Below are 20,757 nucleotides of genomic sequence, written 5' to 3'. Positions count from 1 at the left end.
CTTTGTAATGTTCTTTCCTTGAAGATTCACTTATTTCGAAGGTGAACCTGCTAGAAAGTTGGAGCTGAATAACTTTAGTGCTATTTTGTTATGTTAATGTTTGAAAACCTTGAGGTGAAGAGAATTTCTATCCACTTGTGAACGGGGACAGAACTATGTATGTGTTAAACTTGTAGATTTTAAAGAGGAATAGCTGCTGGAGTATTGAACTGCAGTGTTGCTTAAGTATTCTGACTTCACCAATTCAGTTTGTATTTACATTATTGTTTCTATTTAGGAAAATATCCTTGAGAGGATTCATTTTCACCTAGTGCCAAACAGCGACACAGATATGTGCACTTCAAAATCCTGTATTTCTCATCAAAAGTTTGCAATGACACTGTATGAACAGGTCAGACTTCAATGCTTTAACAAATGATTTGGTTCCACTGTCATGAATAAATAAAACAAAAGGATTTTTATTTTTGTAGTGCGTATGCCGTAGTTGTGGAGCATCATCAGACCCGTTGCCTTTTACGGAATTTGTGCGTTATATTTCTACCACAGCTTTGTGGTAAGAGCTTTTATTCTTGCACGTGTCTCAGTTTTCTACATATGACCTCCTAGGAATAAACAAAACATGCTGGAGAAATGCTATAAATTAAAAATAAGTGCTTTTGAGATTGTGTCACAAAGGAACATGGATTTCAAAAGCAAGATGTAGAGATCTCTTACACCCCAAAAAACCAGTATATATTGCTACTGTGTTACCTGTGAATCTTTTCCTTTTAGACAAAAGATAGTTAAGATTTGGCTGAAACTTGTTAACTCTTAGGAAGACAATTACATCTTTATTTTTCCATTTATTTTTTACAGTAATGAGGTAGAAAGAATGATGGAGAGGCATGAGCGTCTCAAGCCAGAAATGTTTGCAGAACTGCTGCAGGCAGCAAATACTGCTGATGACTACAGGAAGTGTCCTGTAAGTAACCAGGGATTCTATGACTTTGGTTAGGATTCAGTGGAGAGCTCTTTAGGATATTAAATCAGACTAAAGAACTCATCTAAAAGATTCCTTATGGCCACTTCAGTGCAGTGTAGCTTAGGGATAAGAAAGCCTCTAATTTTTTTTTTAATTTGCTGCACTCATAGATAAACTTCATTGTTCAAGTGGCCTGGTTAGAAACTTACAAACTCTGTGCTTTATACTTCACGCCATGTGAAATATACTGCTAGTTATTTCTGATTGTTCTGTAGAGGTGTATTGTTTGAACGAAGCACCTTCAGTTCATATACGCTGGCAGCTTGACAAAACTGTCTTACACTGGAATAATATGGTGCTTCTAATGATAAAAAATATTCTCCTTTTCAACTTATTCACTTTCCTTAAGTAGTACTTCATCAATATTGTTAATTTAGGAATCATCAAAAAGTATATAAAGTATAGAAATAACCTGAAATGATGAAATGGGGGAAGATAACAAAATTGTGATGGTCACTTGCATGTTTTCTGAGCTTTGTACTTGACCAGGGTGATGGTTGGATGTAGAAGTTTAGCTGCAGCCTTCATTGGTGTTTATTTACTTAAAAAAAAAAAATAATAAAAATTGAAGAATTTTACCTGTAAATTGTTAGAAACTAACATCATAATTAAGTGTAAGAATTAAAATAAGTTTCCCGGGTTTTTTTTGTTTTCTTTTGTCTAGTAACTCAACTTGAAAATACCAGGGTTGGTTTTTTGGTTGTTTTTTTAACATCTGTATTTTCCCTGCCACCATGTTGTTTTTCCTTTTCCCTAGAGTAACTGTGGTCAAAAAATAAAAATCCGTCGTGTTCTAATGAATTGCCCTGAGATTGTGACAATTGGTTTAGTCTGGGACTCAGAACACTCTGATCTGACAGAAGAGGTTATGCGGAATCTGGCAACGCAACTTTATCTTCCTGGGGTATCTGACCTAAATTAACTAATTATTTATTCTGTAATTCAATCTGACATATTTTATATAAATATTAACATGCCTGTGTGTGTGTGAATGCATATATTTTTAAAAACAATTTAATTTCAAATTTTATGGCTAACATCCTGTGTAATGTGCTGCTTGATATAATTTTTATGAGAGGAAAAAATCTTGTCAAATGTGTTGATTTTACACAAAAGTATGAAGATGAATATAGGTGAATTCCTAATTGAAAATCTAAGTATATCATGTTTGGTTTGAAATTTGTAGAATTATTCCAGGGCATTGTTGTTTTGCCCTATCAACTATGTTAAAAACAAATGTCAAAATAGACCTAATAAGTGCAAACATCCTTATTTACATTCATGAAAATCTGAATAATGCAAGTGGATATTTAATACCGATTACATTTTAGGAGTGCCGGTAGTAGGTCTTGCAGTCAAGGCTAAATGTTCTGCAGACATGTAAAAATATTAACTCTTTCTACAGCTGTTCTATAGGGTTACAGATGAAAATGCCAAAAACAGTGAACTTTTTCTTGTGGGTATGATTTGCTACACAAGCCGACATTACTGTGCCTTTGCCTTTCACACCAAGAGTTGCAAATGGGTGCTGTTTGATGATGCTAATGTGAAAGAGGTAAGTACTGTTTTTACTGCTACCAAATTCAGTTACCTTTTAGTTTTCTTCAATGCATTTTTCTGGCACCAAGATGAAAGCAAGTCAAAAAATGTCTTAATTTTAGTGAACTTTTATTTATGCGTTTCAGAATCAACTTGACTCCTTCAAATTGCAGATACTTCAGAATTTTAATGCGCTTCCTGTCAGCTATTGAGTTTTTCCTTCTTATGAAAAGAAGACTTAATGACTGATGATTATATTTGCAGTGTTAATGTTCTGATGTAATGCTGGTTCAAGCTTCTTGTCACAATTTACATAAACTTGTGCTAAAATGTTTATTCTTAATGTACCTTTAGAATTAGGAATTTAGTACCTGATGCTTATTAAATTATTCTTTCCATAATTCTGTTGAATTGGTTTTGATATAGAAAGATGATTCTTTTTCTTAGATTGGAACAAAATGGAAAGATGTAGTCTCCAGGTGCATTCGATGTCACTTTCAGCCATTGTTGCTGTTTTATGCTAACCCAGATGGCACAGCTGTATCTCCAGAAGATGCTCCAAAACAGATTATTCACTGGTCTCAAAACAGAGCAACAGGAGGAAATGTAGAAGACTTGGGTAATTAGATGTATTTTAGTAATAACAACTATACTTATGAAATGAAGACTGTAAAGATGGGAGTAGTGGATTTGCTGATAATGTTCTTAAATATATTTTTATCAGTAAATATCTAAGGAGTCTCAAAAGGAAAGATTAGTGTACTTATTTAATATTGAAACTGTGTCTTGTGTTTGATATGGGAATACAAATTGAGACGTGGATTATGGGGCTGCGGTTGGAACAGGTTTTTATTGTAGATTGGTCATTACTAAAATTATGTGAAGTAGTTCTTTCAGAAGAGAATCATAGTAAATTTGCATATTGAAGTGCTCTTGTGTATGTATTGATGCATTTTACCAGTATTTTAAATGTTTTAAAAAAGATATTTTAAGCGAAACTTAATAGAAATATGGAGATACGTTTGGAGTGTGTGTTTGCATATCCCTGCACGCGTACACTTTCCCTTCAACTTGGAGAAAAATCAGAACACGTTGCGGGAAACTTATTTGCTCAGAGATTTTTTGCAGCTTTTTTAAATTTTGAATGTAACTTACAAGTAAAGTAAGAAAAAGACCTATTGAATTATGTGTGCATTCTCTTCATGTGATGAGTTGTGATAGGATGTACATTGCTTCAGGGAAGAAGGAGAGGAGCCTATTCCACTACAGTCTGCTGTTATGAATACAACATCATATAAAATGTTATAAAACCTTATTGCCTAGCGTATTGAACTGTAATGAGTGGGTTGGTTGGCTGGTTATTGTTTTCTAATTCTTAAGAAACATATTTTGAATTTTCATACTGGGAATTTCAAATTAGAACGCCTTTCATTCTAAAGATAGATATGTTCTTTTTTAGGATTTGAGAAGCATTCTGCTCCTAAGTCAGACCATCCAAAAGAGAATGGAATTGGAGACTCTGCTAGTCAAAGGAGTAATAAAAAACTTCAGCCAGATAGTTCAGCATTCAGTAGAAGCCACATCCAGGCTAGTGGCGGTAAAGGTCCAGGTATGTACCTTCACCCCTAACTGCAATACATGGCTTATGAAATACTTGAGTTAATAGTATTTCAGGTATGTGCTAACATCCAGACTAGAACTATTTCCAGAGGAACAGTTTTATCATTGGCTTTAATGGATCTTTGAATAGCAACTGATGTTTAAGTTATGTCTGCCATAGATTGTTAACTTCTTTTTAAATACTCCTTATTATTCCAGTACTGAAGTGGCTCTTGAGGCCGCAAGCCTTTCCTCAAACTTCATCGTGCCTTCTAATCATATTGTCTGATCCAAGGCATGTTAGAAAGTACTGTGGTATGCAGCATTATTTTAAGTCCTGTATGTTAATATGTATGTTTGGAAAAAAAAGATAGCAAAAAAAAAGGGTTTTATTATATATTTCTAAAGGTACATTCTGTCAGTGACCCAGGCTTTCAGGAAAACAAACAACAACAAGAACACAAAGAAAACTAAAGTAGTAATACTGGGGAATGTCTTCTGTATAACCTGTCCGTGCCTTTACTTCAAACTCCGAATCCACATCAGGGAGAGATGCTAGCTCCTCTTGAGAGATGTTTCTGTTCTGTCTTTTAGTGTTGGATTGCCAAACTTTTACAAACTTGAGAATGCCTCTCTTTTGATGAGGTAATGACTCCAAACCAGTACTTACCTTCTGAGAAATTGAGGATTTTTTTGTTCTTTAAGCAGTGACTTTGCTATTTTCTTAAAAATACATCTTCACATTTAGGCAAGAGTAAACTTGGCTTCAGTTTTTAATATAATTCAAAAAAGTTGCTTTGGTTAGCTCCGTTTATTGGAGATGTTTATACACTTGTACCTATACCATATATCTTCCATTTTCTTAGGAATATTTGTATATATTGCTATATTTGTATATATCACTAGTCTTTAAGTAGTGCTAATACTAAAATATAAATGTTATGGTACATAATACTACTGTATATTCTGATCGTAAATTGCTTTCTATTAGTGATCTTTGACAAAAGAATCAATTTTTTTCAGCTAAGTTAGCTTACGGTGATCAAAAGGATAGGCTGAAGGACATATCCAGAGAGTGTGCTCAGAAAGCTGCTGATATGAAAAACTTCTCATCTTTACGAAAAGATGCAGACAGAGGACCAAGGAAGGAATCTGGGAGACAAAGAGGTAATGTTTTCAAGATACGAGCAGAGGATCAATGGATCAAACAGATTTGCATGTCCGTATTAGCCATGAAGGATTTTATTCTCATTTCTAATGAACAAATTGTAAGATCTGTTTTTAATTTTCTGAAACGTGTCCTGAATTTGTTACTGAATGTGTTGAGAGAATGTAGGAAAAGTATGTACTGTAATAATATAAAGTATAAATATTTGTGAGAACTTAAATGCAGCTTTTTTTTTCTCTTCCATCTTACTAGATTTAATTGGGGAAGATCGTTCCAATTTTAAGTCAGGGTCTCCTCCAGTTGGAAATGGACTTAGGCAATGCACAGATCAGCGCATATACAGCAGCCAAGGAAGAGGGCCTTATAAACATGACAGTGTACCTCCCCAAACAAAACTTACAGTACAGGTGCTTGGATCAAATAAAACAGAAGTTTTTCCTGCTGGTGAGAAACCGATGCTTCGGACCCGAACTGATGGTGTCACTGGCTATGATACGGATAGCAGTCAAGACTCTAGGGATAAAGGAAGTATCATTAGTAGCAGAAACAGAAGTAAAGGCTGGAAACCCATGCGAGAGACACTAAACGTAGACAGCATTTTCAGTGAGACTGAGAAGAAACAACATAGCCCAAAGCACAAGGCAAATCTGAACAGTAAATCTAAGCATGAAAAAGAGCGAAGCTTTAACCATTGGCCAAAAGAGAACCAAATCCAGAAGGGTTTAATGACTATATATGAAGATGAAACAAAACAAGATACAGGAAGTAGAAGTTCTTTGGATTCAGAGGGGAAAGGGAATGTTGAAAAAAGCAAAGGGTTTGCAGAGAGAAAAATCCATGGTGATAACTGGCAAATTCAGAGGACAGAATCTGGTTATGAAAGCAGTGATCATATCAGCAATGGATCAGCAAATCCGGACTCGCCTGTTATTGAAGGAATCCATCCAGCAGATGTCAAGAATATTAAAGAAGGTGCTTCCTGCAGGTAATGTTAGTTCTCTTAAGAATTTACATAGATTGTCTATGCAGGAAAATAAGTTGTAATATTCATTTTTGTTTCAATCAATTAAGCATACTTTTAGAGCTGTAATGCTCTTGAGGATGTAGAAAACTAGCAACATATCTAGAAATATGAATGCAGACAGTTAGGAGTTAATCTTACATTAACTCTGAGGCTGCAGCACTCTTTATTTCTATTGGGAAAGTACTGAGCCACATCATTAAGGCACTGAGCCAGGATTTCTAAGCCCTGCTTTGGGGCAGGGTGTGTTAATTTGAATTAATTGCTATACTTTTTTAGTTATAAAATTTTCAAGCACTGGGTAACTTGCCATCTGTAATGGGATACAACTGTCTTTGTAAGTCATATCTATAACAGTTGTATGGACAGGCTCCTGAGAAAAAGATGGAAATAGCAGTAAATAAGTGGTTAGTCAAATTTTATTAATCTTACTGTGAATTGCAGTAACAAGTATGCTGCTCTTGGGGGACTGTGGAGTCTCTGTCCATGGAGATGCTCATAACCCAACTGAACATGATACTAAGCAGCATCTGCTCTAGCTGATCATACTTGAGCAGGGGTTTGTAATAGATGATCACTTCCAGTATTATTTGCTGCACTAAAGTGGTGATTATTGGGAACACTTCAGATAACAAGAGTTAGGTGACCAGTACTGTCTGTTCCCCCTCAAAATCACTGTAAAAAATAAATATTCAAAATAGTTGTGCTTTCTCAGTAATCTCTGTTAGTACATACTTTTTGAAAGTTGTATGAAATCTTTTCTGTGCAATTGGTGGTATTTTCTCACAGATGACACATCACTCTAGTATTGTTTATAACTTTGGGAACCAGCTGTTTTTGTTAAGCAGGCTGCTGTGATAATACAAGCCACATTTTCTTTATTTTCTGTGCTGCGTAATGAGCATCCTGCTGTTGCACCCTAGAGTAGGGCTGGGATGAGTGGGCGTGTAATCCCCAGAACAAACTGGGATACACCATCCCAGTTTCATCAACATTCATCCCTGTATGTTTTTCAAGTGTCTGTATTAAAGTCTGCAGTTGATCTGAAATTCCTCTCCATCATTGCAGCTTGTCATGCAGGGAAGCTGTGTTAAAAGTATTCAAGGGCTACCTCTCCATCTTACGTATGTTCTGTAGTGTGCTTTAGTCTAAAACGTGACACAGGTAAATGGAGACAAAGTTTCAAACAGGCAAAATTTTTATGCTTTGTGCATTCAAGGGAATAATGTTTGTGATCATGCATCAGTAGTTTAACCCTTCAAATTGCCTGTGCTTATTTTACAGTGAGCAGAATTTATCAACAAAAAAAGCTGAAAATGTGTTACATTCAGGATCACAGCAGAACAGAAACTTTTACGGTAAGAACTTGTGTAAAGAATAAGGAGCTTTCTAGAAATAATTTAGGTGCACCAACATTTTAATACTAACTTACTAATATCATACAGGAGATGGAGACGTTTCTGATCTTTTTGACTTATAATGTTGCTGCAAGTTTGCCATGATTTTTATTTTATTTTTCCCCTTTAGAAACACTTCTTTTTACAAGTACTCATGATTTTTGAATGACACTGTGCTGGTGTAAGGCATCTAGTTTTACTCTTTTTCATTGCTGTTAATTGGAGTCTTGTTTGTTTGTTTTTAATACAATGCAGGGGGTTAAATGTGACTCAGAATATTTGTTGCTTGTATTCTTTGAGAACCACTTCGAGAACACTTCTCATTTTAATGGTTTTTCAGCAAGTGTGTCCATTCCCCTTCCCTGGCTCCCAAAAGTAAATGATTTCCCCCCCACCCCAAAAAAAAAGTACATTTTTTTCCCCTGTGTTTTCCCAAAAAATAGTTCTGTATGTGATCTTGGTGGATGCTAAGGAGGATTTTTAAAAAAAGGTCTGTATAGGCCGTGGTACGATTTCTTTTCCTACAAGATATGAGGCAAAATCAGGAAGAAACACTTGTAATAAGGAAATATGCTTCCTTTTACATACTAACATGTCTGCTGGATTTTTATAAATGCCTTGGCATATAAATGTTACAGGTCACCATGAGGCCAGCCAAAATCATTATCTACTGTTGCTGGAACAATGGAATGGTGCTTGTACAAAGAGGTGCAATAAGTATTAAGACACTTCCCCAGGAAATGTTTGATTTTTATAGATATCACACTTTTTCTGTACATTCTTCAAATACGTTTCTCCTCAGATTTAAGTTTAAGGTAGGGGGTGGATTTGCCGTACCACTATTCCAATTACTTACTGGTTGTAGAAATAAAACTAATTTAATGTTTTATTTATCTTGATGACAAAAGAAAAATTCTGCGTGGAATGCAAAAACCTGTTTTTTCATGATTTTTTTTCTGCTGTAGTTCTATACTATAACTGTACTTTCCAGTGGGGAAAAAAAAATACTTGGGTAGTAAAAAAAAAAAATAAATACAAATAATAATTAAAAAAAAACCCACTAGTTAAAATATATAAAAGACTCTCTCAGGATGAGAAATAGGTGAGTTCAAACAATGTTTCACTTAATTAGCTTACACAGTAAACTAATGTATTAAATATAGCTAAACTCACCACACATCATATTTCTTCAGTACTGTTTTGTATTCCGAGTGATCCTTACAGTTATCATAAAACATTATCATAATAACCGTCAAAGAATATTGACGTTAAAATCCCATCTATTTAGTAATTCTATTTCAGTAACTAACTTTTGGATAGTTTCTTAACAAAAAAAATGGTGTAATTCTAAATTAGATGTGAAGTTCTCATGTGCTCATGTTTTGGAAAACTGCTTTTAATGTAAGTGATTAACAGGCTGAAAAAAAGAATGAATAATTTGATTATCTCACATGTGAGATAAAGATTTACTTAGAGTGATTTTAGTTGTCTAAAAAGTGTGTGTGTCTGGACACCTTTATGAGGAGGAGGAGGAGTCACAGGCACCAGTTGTACTATCTTATGTTTCAGAATATTATGAGCAAGACTAGAACTGATAGGTAAATGTGATACAGACTGCTAGAAAATGGTACTTTAACAAGTAAATTCCCAGTCATTTCTGAGAGTAAAATGAAATGCAAGAAATCTTCTGTAGCTGCTCGGAGCAACTTGTAAAAAAATATCTTGTCCCTTTGTAGGGAAATCACATTTAACTTTTAATTAAGCCTTCTATTTTTACCAGTTCCTGATTTTAACAGGATCTGAATGAGGATGCTGTTCAGTAGTTGAGGAATTTTGTCCTTGACCTATAAAAATAAGCTTATTGTTAGAGCGTTATAAAGATAGTAACATTGGATCACATGCTGGTAATACGAATCAAATTGCTGCTTCTTTCTCTAGGAGTAAGCAGCAGGTAACTGTAGTGCTAAAGTAAATGCCCCGTGTGACCAATCCCTAATTTGTGTGATGAAATTTTGGGAGGGAAATATGGTTATTAAGTAGATACAGTGTTCTTAATTTATATTTATGTGTCGATGTTCATGACATTTGAGTTCAATGAACTTGGAGGGTGGTATTTTCTGTTTATGTGGAACAAATGATAGAACAGTGTGAGGGCAGAATTTGCAACCTTATGTTTTTCACAATGAAGAAATGAGACTGTAACTCTTGGAAATAGTATCTATGCTAGCTTCTGATAATTATTTTCATAATAATAAAGTGCTTTCAGTTGCCTTTGTGAAAACGATCCCTTGATTCTTAAGGCGTGCACCTATGAAATTGCCATTCTGACAATTTCAGTAAAAAGTATTATTGTTGGCAGGGGAAATGGTTGTTGAGTTCACTAGCATGAGACAACTCCAACTCCATTTAAAATCATTTTGAAGCCCCGATGAATATGTCAGCAAGAGTCCCAACTACCTTTACTTCTTTAGGTTGGATATCAGGAAAAACTTCTTTACAGAAGGGGTTGTTAAGCACTGGAATAGGCTCCCCAGTGAGCGCAGGGTGTTTAAACACATTCAGGGAGGGTGACTCAAAAACCGTTTGGATGTGGTGCTTGGGGACATGATTTAGCGGTGGGTTGTTAGAGTTAGGTTAGTGTGGTTAGGTTGCGGTTGGACTTGATGATCTTGAAGGTCTTTTCCAACCTGAGCAATTCTGTGATTCTGTGATTCTTTGTCACATTAGAAAACCATGCAACACATAATTTAGGCATAATTATGAAAAAGAAAATCCTAGGAAAAAATAAAAATTACAGGAAATATGCAGCTAAAACAATAGGAAGAAATTTATTTTTTTATGTACAGAATTCAGACATTGCAGAATTTTGCACATGTATGTGTAAATCAAGTCGTTAGAAAAGAACTCTTTTTTGACTTTTAGGCTACAGAATGGGTGTTTATGATTTTAAAATCTAGATTGCCTATTCAGATGTGAAAGTAGATGTTCATAAATCTTAAAAGCAGATCGGTTTGTTTTTGAGAGACCAGAATTACCTTTACTTACTGGTAAGTTGCTTATGACCCGTTGATAAAGTTGGCAGTCTCTAGCTGAGCACAGTGCTCATGTGTCCCATATTTAGTTTTGCAAAGAACCTAGAGCCAAAATTCCCAATAGAGTCTAAACCGGGTTTTAACCTTGCATGGATCTCGTGTCAGCAGAAGAGAAAATAACACATCTATTTTTAAGTTAGCTGGAATTCTGAAGGCACAAATCACCTGGTATCACTGAGCAGTTTTGGTTGAACGTGTGCCATGGTCACTCTAAAGAAACAGCTTACTAACCTTTACTGCCTCCCCCTGACAGATTTATGATACTGCCTCTTGGAAGGAGCTAACGTGCTCCATTCCTTTAGTTTGGCTTGGAGTGCTCTTCACATCATGTTTTGCGGAATTGAAGAGCAGTTCTATAGCGTGTGCTTTTTTCAAAAAAGGGATTTACAGCTTGGCAAAATCTGTAGCAGAATGAAATGTTTGCTGTTTGATTACCTTACTGTTAGTTATCTCTGAAGGCACGGACTGCTGGAGCACTTCTAAACTTCCTTTCGGTTTAGTTGCTTGACCCTCGCAACTATCACAAGGGCTCACTCAAGTAACCATATTTTCACATAAGCATTTTTTCTAGGGTTGTGGTACTGCTTACCATGCTGGAATAGCAAGAACTTTTTTTAGTTTCAAGGCTGGAAGGAAAGTGATATTGAAGGCTTTCTCTTTTCAGGTACACATCTTTTTAGCCTCAGCGACTTCTTTCGTTTGTCAAAGATTTAGCATCTTTAATCTTTTCGCTCTTAAAGATAGGACAGATACGGACCTTTGAAGCAAATCTCCAACATTGCCCAAAGTTTAGTTGTTTGCAGTTTTTTTTTTTGTTGGTTTGTTTTTTAACTTCTGTTTATCTCTTGAATTAAGTAAAAAAAATAAAATAAGTTCATGTATCAAAATAATGCTCCTAAGGCTTTACTTAAAACTGAGGAAATTAACATGTTCAAATTAAAAAATAAAAAAGCACCGTAGTAAGATTACATCAAGTAAGAAAAGATAGAAAATTTTTGTAACTTGCCTGATGAAGAGCAAAGTCTGTTACCTGTTTCCAGTAGGGTAAGTTAAATCCCTGAACTCAAGAGATCAATTTGCTATATTATTTGAGGCAGTGTATGCTGGTTTTTGTGAAGTACATTCCTAGTTTTTTCTGAAATAAGTAATGTAGTTGAATGATCTAGTCCACACACTTACAAAATTCAGCTTATTTTGAATGGCTGTGGAGCAGGTGACTGATTACAATGAGCCAATTATTGCAGTAGGAACATTTACAGTAGCTATCTTTAAACAGGCTGTTGCTTGTCACTTGCCAGAGAGCCTTTTCTGTGTGGTGTCAACATGGATTCTTCAATGCTTCCTTTATTTACTGTTTAGTAGGAGCTGCTTTGTTCAGAAATTGTATATTTTAAAAGCAAAGAATTTTTTTCTCTGGTCAATGAATAGGAGTTTCTGGAGTATGTGTAGTACTGCTGGCCCACACACTATTAATGTTGTGTGCTTAGGGTGTGTGGGTGAGAGTGCTCTCTATCTACTCAGTGTGTCTACAAATTGTACAATTGTTGTAAGACAACAGTTCTCCGGCATCTTATAAATGTTTCAAGAATGCTTAATGCATTTCTCATTTAAAAAAAAAACAACCTACTTTTACATTATTAGTTCTATTTTGTTAGTCATGTGAAATTTCAAAAGTCATAAATTATTTCATAATATAATTTATTTTGGGTATCCATATAAATGCTTGTTTGAAAACCTTTTCTCAAAACATGCTTATAATTATCTGATGTGTTAGCATTTGAAAGCATGTCTATAGGACTCCAAAATTGTGATAATTACCCATTTCCTGACAACATTAAAAAAAATCCTCTATACTATTTTAGACTAATATATGTTCCGATTCTCTGAATTTTTGTCAAAAATATTATTTTGACTTACGTCTGATCATGTCAAGAGCTGTTTCTTGTTTGTTTGTCTGTTAACCTCTGAGAAATCAGAAAGAAATTGGACTGTATTTCTGTTTATTCTGAAATATTTTTCCACCTCCAGACTCTAGGAAAGACCCCGTCAATACAGAAGTTAACTACAGACCTCATGTTAATATCCCAACAGAATTGCATTTGCAGGTGCCCAGTCCTCAAGTAAAGAGGTAACTGAATACTAGTATTAATTTACCATGTAATACTATAAAAATAGTGAATTCTGTAATGTGATAGAAATGAGTATTAACTATGTGAAAATGACAGCATTAAATCTTTTGACAGACGATGCCCTTGGCATTTACATGATTTGTAGGGTTGAAAGCTCTGCTCCTGGGGAAAAAAAAATGGCTTTAATTTCAGTCTTTAGTAGATTGAACCTCAAATAACTCAGGTAGTTTTAAACCACCTTACTGGTGCAACAACTTCTAGTACTTTTGTTTTTAATTGATATTATATAACAAATAGAGATTTAACACAGTATCCCAATGAAGGTTTGAAAAGCTTGGCAGGAAAGGGAGGAAAATGTTATAGCTGTTTAGAAGCTACGGCTTTATACTGTAGTTGTTTCTGATTGGAACTGCAAATGCTCAGAACCTCCTAAAACTCAAGAATCTAAATGCATGTTTAGCACTCAGAAGTAACGCTTAACATTTGAAAAACTGATGTATCAGACTGAGACACAAAGATGCTTAAAGAAACAGAATTTGTATTTGATATAGTCCAGAATCTCTAAGGAATTTTTTTATTATGGCTATTTAATCATCTGCAGAGGTTTTTGGGGGAGACTGTACATTTCAAATGAAAGAAGCTTGTAGTAAATGAATACAAGTTATAGTTAAACAGGTGTATGTTAAACAGATACCAGGTCTCTAGTCAGTTCAAGGATATCCAGGCAGTGTTACCAGGGTTGTTGTTAAAGGTGCTCGGTCATTTGGCCTTTTACGTTTGTATAGATACTTACATCCTCTTTTTTTGTTTTAGAGCTGAAATGCCTGAGATTAATAGGAAATTTCTCCCATCGTCAACTCTACAGCCAGTTCTTAAAGAGATTGTGAAGTCAGACAGTAGGAACAAGGCCAATGAACAGAATTCTTCAGAGTGGCTTAATCCAGACAGATTTGAGACAATGAATGTGTCAGCATATTGTGCTGATCGTGTATCCCACCCTTACCCAGAAAACAACTGTGGAAGGAAGCCCATCAACAATGACTTTCACCCTTCTTCCCAACTGCAGCCTCATCATGCAAGAACATTTGGTCCCAAAGTGGGGTTTTCACCTTTCGTGCCACAGAATCCCTCAGAAAGGCCTGCTGTGCTGTCTCCTCCCTGTGACAATGCCGGACACCAGCTCCGACGAGTGGATGCTCTTTGGATGCCAGAAGCAGTTTACCAGAATCTTCCTCCCCCTTTACCTCCAAAGAAATATGCTCTGAATATTTTGCCAGGATCAGAAACTAACTCAGTAGCTGATATAAAATCAACAGAAGCGTTGCAGAATAATTCATTAAGACAAACAGGTACACCTTTTAAGTCTGCATCAGAAGCAAATGTATTTACAACCGAACAAAGGCTTAAAGAGTCATTTCAAGGGAATGAGTTGTTTGTTCATAAACCAGATTCTCCACCTAGCTTACCAGTTAATGACTTTTGGTTGATGTCTGAGAACTTTTTAAAGAAAGGATCTCGCCATACAGGACCAAGTGCTGGCTATGTGGATGGAAACGATAGTGTATCCCTAACAACTTATTTTTCAGTAGACAGTTGTATGACTGACACATACAGAATGAAATATCATCAGAGACCCAAGCTGTATTTTGCAGATAGTGGCAGCTTTCACAAAGAAAAGCATCTCACACCAACTGGAGTAGAACTGAATCCTACGTACCATACTACTCTTGAGCCCAGACATCCCACATCCGAGCAAAGATACAAAGCAAACGTAGAAGGCATACACTGCAGTAGATAGATTAAAAATACGTCTGGATCTGACTGTTGCATTTCATGTAGTCTGCGAATGGGCACAGGACTTGAATCTGTGTGTGGTAGGTTGGTACCCAGTCGGCTGTATTTTGCTTAGGAGTTTAAATGAATATGCAGATGTAGGTGAACAGAGGAGAAGAGGTGCTAAACTTCTGGTTCTTTGATTTATTACTCCTAGTTGCCTTAATGCTTACCTCTGTTACTTGGCTCGTCTTCTACAATTTATGTTAAAAAGGGTCCCTTTAATTGTATGCATCTTACAAAAGTGGGATCAACTAGATGTTACTAATTGGTTTTTTTTTTAAGACTTAAATAGCTGCAGTATAAGAAGTGTTCCTTCAGACTTCAGTCACTACATACTTAGACTAACAAAAGGAATAATTAATTACCAGTAAATATTACACAGCGAGTATAACAGCAGTATTTTCCCTGATAGGTAGCAGGAGGTTGTTTTTTTGACTGATGTCGCTGAGAGTCTGTGCTTTCACAAACCTTTAAGTGTCTTTAATACAAGTTTATCCAGAGATTTTCTAACTTGTTATTTAAAAGCCTTAATAATAATTCTTTAAAACTGTTTTTTTTGCAAGTGTTAGGTAAGATTTTATTTTTAAGGGAATTCAAGTAGAATCGTAAAATCATACAATCATTAGAGTTGTAAGGGACCCCTAAAAGTCATGATTCAACTCCCCTACAATGACAAGGGAAACCTACAGCTACATCAGGTTGCTCAGAGCCCCGTCCAGCCAGACCTTGAATGTTACCAAGAATGGGGCATTTACCACATCTCTGGGCAGCATGTTCCAATACTTCACTACCCTTATCATAAAGAAAAAAAAAAAGCACTTACATTTAATCTCAATTTCCTCTCTTTCTGGTTTTTGAAACCATTTCACACAGACCGTGCTAAACAGTCTGTTCCCTTCTTATAAGCGCTCCATATAGCTTCCAGAGGGCCCTTCCAACCTCAGTCAGTCTGTGGGTCTGTGGATTCTGTGCTTTCTGCCAATGCTCCCTGGTTGTGCATCGGTTGTGTACTCAGCACCATATGCCCATGTTCCTCCACAGAGTTCTGCACAGACACTCATGGGCAGAGGATTTGTTCATAGAATCAATTTATTGACTGTGTGCACAGGGGCTCCTGGAAGTAATCAAATCTCTCTAAGATTGTTAGTGATCACTGCTTGCATGTTAACAACTCTTTGTTGCAAGCCTCCACGCAACATCGTCTTCAGCTGTATGAAGTCAGGTTCCCAAAAATGTGGTTTGGCAGCAGAGAAAATGTGTGGGAGCAGTACCCACTGTCTGTTGAGTAGTGTCTGCTGCTTGTCTAGTACACTCAGTCCTGGGGCACTACCCTCCAGGAGGTGCTGGGACAGGTAGGTTCTCCACCTTGCCTTTAGCAAGCACATCAAGGCACATTAGTGGTGCCTCTTGCTGGGTCCCTGCACAACCACAGCTGAGAGGGGTAATGTCAGGTCCTGTGCGAAATGGCCACCCAGGCTGTGCCAGTTCATGGGATGGGAAGGCAGGGTGAAAATTTATGGCTACAGCACTGCTGTCATCACTGGCTTCTCTGCTGGGGAGACTGTCCCAATGCTTCTCTTTGCAGCAGGCTGCAGCACAGGGCCTTCCCTCTCCTTTCTTTCTCTGCATCCTGCCTGCCCTCTTCTTCCTTCTTGTAGCAGGTCATCATCTGCCACCAGCTGTGAGTCCCATCTGTGCAGTTTTGTGTGAGAAGACCACTTTCTGTGCCAGTGGAGACCTCTTCCAGGGTCAGCCTTCTTGTAAGTTGATCTCACAGCTCCTTGAATTTAAGCAGCGCCTGGGTGTGGGTGGCTAGCTGGAAGATGTTGAGCAGGTCAGCTGTTCAGAAGGCTGGGACAAGACCCACATCCTCAGGAACCCTGTCGTAGCATAAGAGGATGCAGTTGAGGCTTTTCTAGGCAGCAGCAGAGGTGCTGCAGTAGATCGTTCTGCTACAGGGGCAATCCCTCTGGTATCAGGCTTGATGAGGCTGTGGTTGTCAGGTGGAGAACTACAACCAGCTTGAGGGGGAAAAGCTTGTGCCCACCAGCAGACAGGTGCAAGACTGCAGACAGTTGGAGGTGGAAGCTGTGGTGCTGGGCACGCCTGGCTGTCTGCCCAACCAACTGCATTGCTGCCCCAGCGCAGTTTTCTGGCTATGCTGTGCTGCTGCTGAAGCTGGCATTAGCCTGCTTGATGCTCAGGAAGGTGTCTGAGTCATCAGGCTGTACCCTAAACATCATTTCAATGGAGAAGGTGTTCATGGAGGTAGTGGTGAGCTCAGTCTTGAAGGAGTTGTGACAGGGCAGCGCAGTCAGGCAGCAACTCAGCATGCAACTGAGGCAGATGCCTCCAATCTGCTTTCATGCGGTTCTGGAACTAGTGGGTGGTTTTCTCCACATGCAAGTAGGAGCCCTCACAGGAGATGTCTAAGAGGCTGGGCTCCTGCTTCCCTCTCAGCTTGTTTTGAGCATGGTGGAGAAAACACAGCACGTCCCTCAGCAGCTGCTCCCTCGTGTAGGTGCACTCCAGCTCCAGGTGTAGGCAGGACTTCCTTGCTGACATCTCCTCCACAGTGGAAGATGTACCTGGAGGGAGGCCTCAGAGGTGCGAGCAGGTGGTAGAAAATATTTTCTTCACGGGCACTCTGTCCTGTGTAGACACAGGCCACCCTGATGTCCTGCTGCAGCCGGAGCGTGAAGCTGTGGCAGAAGCATCTTTGGCAGGCCCAAAGATAATCATCCACCAGCTCCTCCACTATTTGGCACTTGTCTGCCATGTACAGTACTGGACACTGTGTGCTCTTGGCTGAAACTCTGCCCATGTTGCTTGTCTCATTGGAGTCGTCTGCCTCTTTGTCCTTCTTGTCCTCCTCCTTCCTTGGGGAACTGTCCTGCTTCCTGCTGCTATCCAGCTTATGTCTCCTTTTCCCGAGGCACCGACAGAGCACAGAGAGCCCAGCAAAGGCCCAGAGCTGCGTGTGCTGCAAGGCAGCAATGAGCAGGGCTTTCTTGGCCGCCCTGCTCTGATCCTGGCTCCCCTGCTCCGTACTGTGCAACAGCAGTGCCAGGTAAACTCTAGTAATACTATCCTATTAATATACCTGCTCTGTACACATTCTTAAACTTGCTTGTCTCATTTGTTCCCCCATAAGCGATATACTTAGTAAAATTCAATTACGTAAGCTACAAACTGATATAGCAAAAGTGATGCTAATTTTAAAATACAGAGTTACTATACAACTATTAAATACCTATTTTTATAAGGTTTCAGAATTAGGGAATCAAAGAATAGCCCAGGTTGGAAGGGGTTCTCAGAAGATAACCAAGTCCAACTTTTTTGGGGGAAAAGGAAGCTTCGATAAGATTATCTAGCGCTCTGTTCAGCTGCATCTTGAAAACCTATTCAAGATGAGATTGGGCAGGGTGCTAGGTAACAATGTCCCTAGAGAAGTTGTTGCTATTTATTGAACTTCCTATCCTTTCAGCTTGATGTTTTGGGCAACGTTTAGTGGGGATTATACATGATTTCACTGACAAATCTTGACCTCTTAGAAACAATTCCACAAATAGTTAAGTACTGTCATAGCAATTAAGTGTGAATGACCCTGCAGCTGTTCAGACTGGGGTAGCATAAAAAAAAGTTTTTTCCTCTGCTCTAGAACTCTGCCCTACTGTTTTGGCAGGTTTAGCATTTACTGTGTCTTTCACTCATCTGACTTAATTCAGTAACAGAAGCAGAATTTTAGTTTATCTTTTGTTTGGTTATACATTAAGTCAGTGCACAGAAGTATCCAATGCACAGGTGGGAGGTGGGGAAAAAGCAGAGTGAAGAGGATTTTACCCTCATGGCAGTCCTGAGTGTTTGAAATGACCCCCTCTGTGTTGCGGTGTCAGAAGCATAGGCTTAGAGTTCTGTTTCAGTCTATTCTAAGTAACATAGAACTTAAAATTAATCTGGAAAGGCTGAATTTTGTAATTATTTCTGTTAGTGTTATCTTAAAATTGGGGTGGTGCTGACTATATTTAAACGTAAATGCCTTTTAGTTAGGAAAATGTTGCAAGCAGGTTAAATATGCATGGAAAACACTCTTGCTTATGCTTGCACCGTTAGTCAGAAAGGCTTTTTTATGTTTGTATACCTTATGTGAGTTTTAGTGCTTCTTCAACAATAAACAAAGTTATACGTTTGGTTATTCTTCATGATCAGTATTTTAAACTACTTATAATTTGTAGTGAAACTGGAATACAACATATGCAACAAACCAGGTATCTTAGATGAACCTTATTTTTACCTTCTTCATGAGAATTTGTTATAGCACTTGAGAAATGAATTCTGGAGTTTGTAGTGCAAATAATTATGCATATTTAGGAACGGTTGGTGGTAAACTTAAAAGTATCTTTTTGTAAACAAACTGGAGAAAAAGCTTGAGCGTGAAAAATCTTTGAAGATTCGTGGTTGTCTTATTTTTGAAAGAGATTTCAAAACTTGTAAATTTTTTTCTAATGTTCCTACAGCAATGTTACGTGCTATACATAGTCATTTAAGTAAAGCTGTCTTCTAATACTTGTGTAAAAAAAAAAAGTATGAAATTTGTAAATATTGTATAATTTGTAAAATGTTTGCAGAAATTGTATTTGAAATGACAGTATTTTTATGTATAAATAGCACAGCAACAACTGTGAATGATGTTATAACAGTTATTTTTAAACACGCGTAGCAATGTTGATACTTACGTACAATGAGCAATATGAATGCCTGTTACCGATGCCAATGAGTTTGGTTTCCAGTGAGCACAACTGGTAAAACTTATTTTTGAAGTAGATGCAGTTAATGTAGATGTACTTCTGTCTCCTTGCTTTGCTTGAAACAATCTTACCAGACAACTTTTTACGTGACCCATGTTTACCAGGTATTTAATTATAACAGTAAACAGACAGCTAATGAAGGCACCTTTGTTTTTATATTTGACTCTGCACTCCATGTATGTATGTAATATTTGCTAACAAATAAGCGGTAACTTGTTTTGACTTACCTAGGGTGCCTATTTATTTTTTTATAAATGTCCCCTTCTGGCTATAGATTTGTATAAGAGCCTAGACATATTTTTAACAGTAAATACGTTAATAAGTCTTGTAATATATTTTTCAGTCTTTAGAATTATTTTCTTGCAAAGTTCTGCTTGTTCAAATTATCAGATAAAAATATAAAATATCTTTGTCTGTATTCTTTTTGTATGCTGCGCTTTCCTTAAAAACCACAACAACTAAACCTACAGCAATAAAACCACACTCTGGCTTTCCAGAACCACACTTTTAAACAATGATAGCTAACAATAATGTTTGAAAGCTTTGGAGAGATAGTGGTTCCACGATCGTATTTAAACAATAAAATTCATCATCTGAAGTACTGGTTATAAAGTTAGCCTTCTATTATTTATGAAATGCGTAGATCAGTTTTAACACCGTAATTCCACAGACTTGGTGACAGCTGCTTGCTTAGTTATACTTACTCTTTCTTGCATTACCAGCTTTGCTGTGTTAGGTATAAGTGAAGTTTGTCCTGATGCATATATTCAGGTATTGCAGCTATTCAAGCTGTGAAATAGCTTGAGCTCAAACAATCACAATCCTGTGCTTTGATAGCTTTAAGTTTTCTGTTAAACCTTCTATGTCAGATGTAACTAAAAAAAACTAAGTCGCTGCAGCTTGGCTTGAACTTTCTCAATCTAATGGCACATCTGTCAAAACTGTCAAGATTTATTCTCAACAGTCTTCCTTAGAAAGGAGAAATGGAACAGCGTTAGTGTTTCCCTAGTAGCTTGTTCCTTTGTGATTTTACTGTGAAATCTTTTGGGAGGGGAAAAAAAAAGTGAACCTATCTCTTTAATAGGTTCAGTTCAGCTGGAGAAAAATAAAAAGGAAGCCATTTTCCTATTTGTGAGAATGCAATCAC

The 20,757-nt window shown here is 37.2% G+C and overlaps 1 protein-coding gene across 1 annotated transcript in view; it reads left to right on the top strand.

Moving 5' to 3' along the window:
* Positions 1-20,028, top strand: part of USP53 (ubiquitin specific peptidase 53) — a 36,983-nt gene extending 16,955 nt beyond the window's left edge. Inside the window, exons 5-16 of the mRNA XM_021396401.1 lie at positions 278-391; positions 471-553; positions 856-961; positions 1,779-1,925; positions 2,427-2,576; positions 3,008-3,179; positions 4,020-4,169; positions 5,183-5,326; positions 5,580-6,312; positions 7,633-7,706; positions 12,866-12,965; positions 13,780-20,028. Of these exons, the coding sequence (XP_021252076.1) occupies positions 278-391; positions 471-553; positions 856-961; positions 1,779-1,925; positions 2,427-2,576; positions 3,008-3,179; positions 4,020-4,169; positions 5,183-5,326; positions 5,580-6,312; positions 7,633-7,706; positions 12,866-12,965; positions 13,780-14,764 (2,958 nt within the window). The 3' untranslated portion in view covers positions 14,765-20,028. The remainder of the gene's footprint in view (positions 1-277; positions 392-470; positions 554-855; positions 962-1,778; positions 1,926-2,426; positions 2,577-3,007; positions 3,180-4,019; positions 4,170-5,182; positions 5,327-5,579; positions 6,313-7,632; positions 7,707-12,865; positions 12,966-13,779) is intronic.

Source organism: Numida meleagris, chromosome 4 (genome assembly GCF_002078875.1).
Source record: "Numida meleagris isolate 19003 breed g44 Domestic line chromosome 4, NumMel1.0, whole genome shotgun sequence".
Taxonomy (NCBI): domain Eukaryota; kingdom Metazoa; phylum Chordata; class Aves; order Galliformes; family Numididae; genus Numida; species Numida meleagris.
Note: the sequence above shows the minus strand (reverse complement) of the source record. Positions and strands in the feature narration are given on the sequence as shown.